The 6,000-nt window shown below is 34.3% G+C and overlaps 1 protein-coding gene across 5 annotated transcripts in view; it reads right to left on the bottom strand.

Annotated features, from left to right (window-relative positions):
* Positions 1-1,245, bottom strand: part of eml1 (EMAP like 1) — a 64,858-nt gene extending 63,613 nt beyond the window's left edge. For 2 of the 5 annotated variants that reach the window (XM_048191548.1, XM_048191546.1), the window contains exon 1: positions 1,083-1,245. In XM_048191548.1, coding sequence (XP_048047505.1) covers positions 1,083-1,239 — 157 coding nt within the window. In that variant the 5' untranslated portion in view covers positions 1,240-1,245. The remainder of the gene's footprint in view (positions 1-1,082) is intronic. The other 3 variants (XM_048191551.1, XM_048191550.1, XM_048191549.1) reach the window with 2 other exon arrangements.
* Between the last annotated feature and the right edge of the window lie 4,755 nt (positions 1,246-6,000).

Below are 6,000 nucleotides of genomic sequence, written 5' to 3' on the forward strand. Positions count from 1 at the left end.
AGTGAAATAGTGAAAGTATTATTATTAGCTCATCTTAATTTCCTGAACAATACAATGTAAATGGGAAAACAAAAATATGTTCAATGACTGCTGCACAAACAGCTTTACTAAAAATCACTGATAGACTGATCACATATATACAGAAAGTCTATAGATGTACAGTTCTAGCACACTCAGTAACAATCTAGAAGCACACTAATACTTATCTGAACATACATTTTCAAACTCTGATGTATGCGAATACCAACGCATGGCAGATTCCTAACAAAACATAACGCTGGCCTTGGTAAACACGTAACAGCCATGAATTATTACATGTGGATACTGATAACACCCACAGAGATTTGGAAGAGAATGCATTGACTTCATTCCCATAACAAACCTTCAAATATTAAACATTCTATTATGGCATAATCTTCATACCTGGAGGCATTCATGGCAAATCAGAAGGATGCGAACCATTTCAATTCAAATCATTTGCAATTTAACATTAATATCCTTAAGTTTATTATGTAACAGAACAGAGAGGCATTTTACATGAGCCAGGCTAGTATAATGCATGAGGAGGTCAAATGCCTAAACAGTACTGTTCCTTGCACCAGGAGAGAAGGTCTATTTATATCTGATTGTTTTCACTGTGCAAACAGCCAGCTAACGTTCAGACTTTCCTAGACCCTACTCTATGTGAGGGAAATGATCCCTTCAAGCGTGGCTTATGTTTATGTGTTATAAATGTACTGCCATGAAGAAACCCATGCGGGAAGCACGTAACAACTCGTTATAAATAACAGCTGCATAGATGCTCAGCTGTGATGTATGATCCAGATAAATTATTTGTGGAGACTATAACACGTACTTTGCAACAGAAACACACATAGAGCTGAAGTGCATTTGTAAAATGATAGTCTCTCTCTTAAGATGTCCAATGATAGAGACGGTCAGTCCGAGAGCAGCCATATATGGCTAAAACCTTTGCACTCTCATCAAGCAGAATATGAGAACATATTTGCGGGATGAGTTGTCAGCATGGAGCCAAGCCAAAAACAGGATAAATCCAAAATTCTCTGACACTGGATACTCACCCATTGGAAGCCCCTCACAGTCTGACATTATGGAGTAAAGTGGAAAACTCTCTCTGAATGGATGGTGTCCAAGACAAAACTCTGACGATGAAACAAACAGCTCTTTGAGATTGCGTACACCATCAGACCTCCCTGCTTCTGTCCTGCTGAGAACCATGGGATGCAAAGAATGCATATCAAGCACTCGTGGCCCTGGCCACTATTGGACGATAAATATGTTTACACCCTCCCTCTTCCCGCTGGAGGCAATCCATTTAATCTAACCGGGCCTGCTAGTGCTACACCGAGAGGCTCCATTACAGGATACAAATCCTGTCACTCTAGCTATTTTGAAGCCAGCTCGAAACTTGAACACCTCGAAATTTACTTGTGGCTACAAATGAGTGACAGCAATTTGAAGTTTAATTTCTTGTTCAAAAGACAAAAAGAAATTGTTTATGTAATGACTGTGTTGTTGTATCAATGTCACATGTGTCACAATAATATTAAGTTCAGAATTTATAGGTAACCATACAATAAATCGCTGTTATAAGGGGAATATTTTATTGTTTATATTGTTTTAATTAATATTATGTTGGCTGCCACTTTCCTTTATTTACTTTAGTACATAAAGATATTCACCACTGTTAGCAAGAAAGAAAGAAAGAAAGAAAGAAAGAAAGAAAGAAAGAAAGAAAAAAGATTATATGTTCTGAATAGCTTTTGCTAAATGCTTAAAACATAAAATTAATGGAAACTGCTGCTGTTAGAGAGAGGGAGACTCTATAGTAGATCTAGGCAGGTGGTGCTGGGGAGGTGGAGGGCTAGAATAATAATTAGCATAGCGTGCAAAGATAGTGTATTCGTTTGGATGTGTTGTGGTTATAAAAGGGAAATGGTAATAAATATGTGAAATTGATTGGCTGAGAATGTTACATTGAACTAACCAATCGGAAAGAATAGAGTTTCATGGCTGAACTATTCATATTTACAAGTATCACTGTTAAATTGTGATATTTTATTGTTTGAATATTCTATTGCTTGCATTATTAAATTTCAGTATTTATATTATAATCATCACATTATTTTTATAATTATTATTATCATTATTATTATTACTACATAAGACTCAAAATGTGTTTCTTGGTCAAAATGACTCAAAATAATGAAGAAAGAATGAAAGAAAGAAAGAAAGAAAGAAAGAAAGAAAGAAAGAAAGAAAGAAAGAAAGAAAGAAAGAAAGAAAGTCCTTGTGACACATTATGATACCACATTCATACAGTGGGTGCATTGGGACAGTTTGTAAGCACACCGCCAGGTGGCACTGTTGTAGTAAAGTTAGATTTGAGAGCTCTATTAATTATTTGGTTGTTTGAATCTGTGCTTGAAATGGAAAATATGATGCACTTAGAATCAACTTTATTCAGCTAAGGGAATTAATAGATTATTCTCTACGTTTTAAGTAATATAATGTACAGTACAGTCCAAAAGTTTGGAACCACTAAGATTTTTAATGTTTTTAAAAGAAGTTTCGTCTGCTCACCAAGGCTACATTTATTTAATTAAAAATACAGTAAAAAACAGTAATATTGTGAAATATTATTACAATTTAAAATAACTGTTTTCTATTGGAATATATTTGACAAAGTAATTTATTCCTGTGATGGCAAAGCTGAATTTTCAGCATCATTACTCCAGTCTTCAGTGTACTTCAGTTTACTCCATTACTCCACATGATCCTTCAGAAATCATTCTAATATGCTGATCTGCTGCTCAAGAAACATTTAATGTGTACAATTGTACAAAATATTTGTGTACAATATTTTTTTTCAGGATTATTTGATGAATAGAAAGTTCAAAAGAACAGTGTTTATCTGAAATCTAATCTTTTGTAACATTATAAATGTCTTTACTGCCACTTTTGATTGATTTAATGCATCCTTGCTGAATAAAAGTATTCATTTCTTTAATTTCTTTTCAAAAAAATAAAAATAAAAATTCTTACTGACCCCAAACTTTTGAACGGTAGTGTATAATGCTACGGAAGCTTTGTATTTCAGATAAATGCTGTTCTTTTGAACTTTCTATTCATCAAGGAATCCTGAAAAAAAAAGTACACAACTGTTTTCAACATTGAAAATAATCATAAATGTTTCTTGAGCAGCAAATCAGCATATTAGAATGATTTCTGAAGGATCATGTGACACTGAAGACTGGAGTAACGATGCTGAAAATTCAGCTTTGCATCACAGGAATAAATTACTTTGTCAAATATATTTAAATAGTACACAGTTATTTTAAATTGTAATAATATTTCACAATATTACTGTTTTTTACTGTATTTTTTATTAAATAAATGTAGCCTTGGTGAGCAGACGAAACTTCTTTTAAAAACATTAAAAATCTTAGTGGTTCCAAACTTTTGGACTGTAAGGGAATTAGTCCAGTGTTTCCCAGCCGTTTTTGACTTATGTACCACCACAACCCTATCAACACCCTTCATTAGCACAAACCTGAAATGTGTTTCTTTCATCATATTATTATTGGCATCAGTTAGCATTATCTTTAATGTTAATTAAAAGTATTGCAATTCTGTGAGTAAAACTGACTCAACACATTTATAAAACTTTTTTTCTCTCTCTCTCCTTAAAAACAGACTATTGTTTTTCTGTTCACAAAGCAAGAGCAAAATTACTTCTTGGAACCTTCTTTAGTCCCCCTGCTGTATATGGACCCCTGGTTAGAAATCACTGGATTAACTGACATAATGCAGTATTGACCTTATCATTTGGAAGCTTTTAATAGGTTTATATATATATTTGCCTAACTGATCATCATCATCAAATGTATTTTAAATTTTAGAGAGTTCATGATAGGTTACAGTAAAGTGTTTGACTTTCAAAAATATGTTTGCTTTAGGTGAGTCTCTCTGAAAACACTGAAGGTCAATCTTAGGTCCCCATCAACACCATGGTAGGTTTTAGCATAGGGTTTTTTTTAGAGATGTCAGATCACTTTTGAGTTCTTTCTGTATTGTTTAAGCTGTGGATATTGTCAGGAACCTACACAAGAAAGTCATTCACATGGCTCTGAATCAGTGCTCTTTGCCTCAGTCCCCATTCTCTGCTGGACTTCTGTAAATCCTTTGAAACCACCACATGGTTGAATCCTTATTTGCAAAAGAGCATGGGGGGCTCACTCTCTCCAAACATAACTTCACCCGCAACCTCTGAACATAACCTCAACCCCCACCTCCAACAGCAACCCCTCCAGCCTCTCAGAGTTTGGATCAGTCCAGCTTGTTTTCTCGGAGCAATCACTGAAAATTACTTTTACTGCCCTAATGTACTCCTGAAACACACAAAATTGGTTCCCATTATCACAAATTGATCGTAAAAAGTCTGAGAGTCACGCTAAACAGTGTTTAAAGAGGACCTTGCACACATGACAAAATTTACAACACCAAAGATTACACGTCTTTACATATTAAGTGTAATTAAAAAAGAAGGTGGACATTTCACCTTAGCTGCAGCCTTGCCAGAACCTCCCATACAGGAATGACAGAAAGCCAGTTTCGTGACTCGTTAGTCCATTTGGCTGTGATTTGCATTTAATTAATATTCCTGAAAGAAATGTACTGGCTCTATTGTAACAATGCTGACTAATGGACTCCTAATGGTGTCAAATTTAACAGTCTTCTCACTGATTCCTTAACTGTTTTATGGATATTGGGGCAATCTGCTAATTACAGTAGAGACTTAACACATTGTGTCGGTGTCTGGACGTTTTATGCAAACTGTGATAATAAGACTATTGAATAAACAACCCAGGATATCTGGACTCTGTTACAGTCAAAAGAAATAAACAACAGTTCTTGTATTTGATTTGACAAATAGATGTAAATCAGTAACAGTATGATAATGTAGAGCTGGAACCTCAGGAGTAACTTGATATAATTGTAAATATGAATTAAAATAATGTATTAAAAAGTATTCTTATTTTTATTAAAAAATGTATTTATTAAAATTCATCTATATTTGGTCAAAAATGCTATTTAAGTATTTAATTTAAATATATTAATAAAGGTAAAACGTTATTGATCTTTATTAAAGCATTTTATTAAAAATGAATCTTTATTTTGTCAAGGTTGCTACTGAACTTTTTGATTTAGTTAAAATTTTATGAATCTTTATTAAAATGCTTAATTAAAAATGAATCTTTATTTTATCATGGCTGCCACTGAATGTTTTGATTCAGCTAAAAGGTCATCTTTAAAAAAATAAAAATTACAAATAAATCTTTACTCTGTCAGAGCTGCTATTGAACTTCAAAAGTCACATTGTCTAGTAAGACTGAAGAAACAAGTGCCAATAATATATAATAATCAATAAAAATGAAAAATAAAATGTATATATTAAGGTATATTTTTCTCAGACATACAGATTGAACTAAAAAAAAAAAGCTTTAAATGATTTATCTTCAGTGAATTTCTGTTGATGTCAAAGACATAAAATAAGCATGTCAAGTCCCCTGAGAGACACAAGGTTAGAAGGCCTTCAGAAACAAAAGGCTTCCAACCTTTGATTTCTCTACCAGCTGGCCCAGCACCAGAACCAGAGCCTCCAGCTCTCTGCCTGCGTCTCTAGCCCCGAGCACTCAGGGCAGCCAGACCGAGAATGATTTACAGAAGCTATGTGTCAGTCCACAACAGTGAAAAGGAGACCTGGTGGACCCACTATGATGGATGACCCTTAACTGTGGCACGACTTAAAGGCATTTGAGGAGGACAGGGAGGAGGAGGGGGTTTCAAACACAAAGCACATGAAGCGCTTCAAGTGGGAGTACAAGCAGATATCTCGAGACTTTGCTGTGTTTCTGAATTTGAAATGCATAAATCTTGAGGGTGCAAACAAAAAGAATGAGATATAGGGGTTAACTG

Source organism: Megalobrama amblycephala, linkage group LG5 (genome assembly GCF_018812025.1).
Source record: "Megalobrama amblycephala isolate DHTTF-2021 linkage group LG5, ASM1881202v1, whole genome shotgun sequence".
NCBI classification, from domain to species: Eukaryota; Metazoa; Chordata; class Actinopteri; order Cypriniformes; family Xenocyprididae; genus Megalobrama; species Megalobrama amblycephala.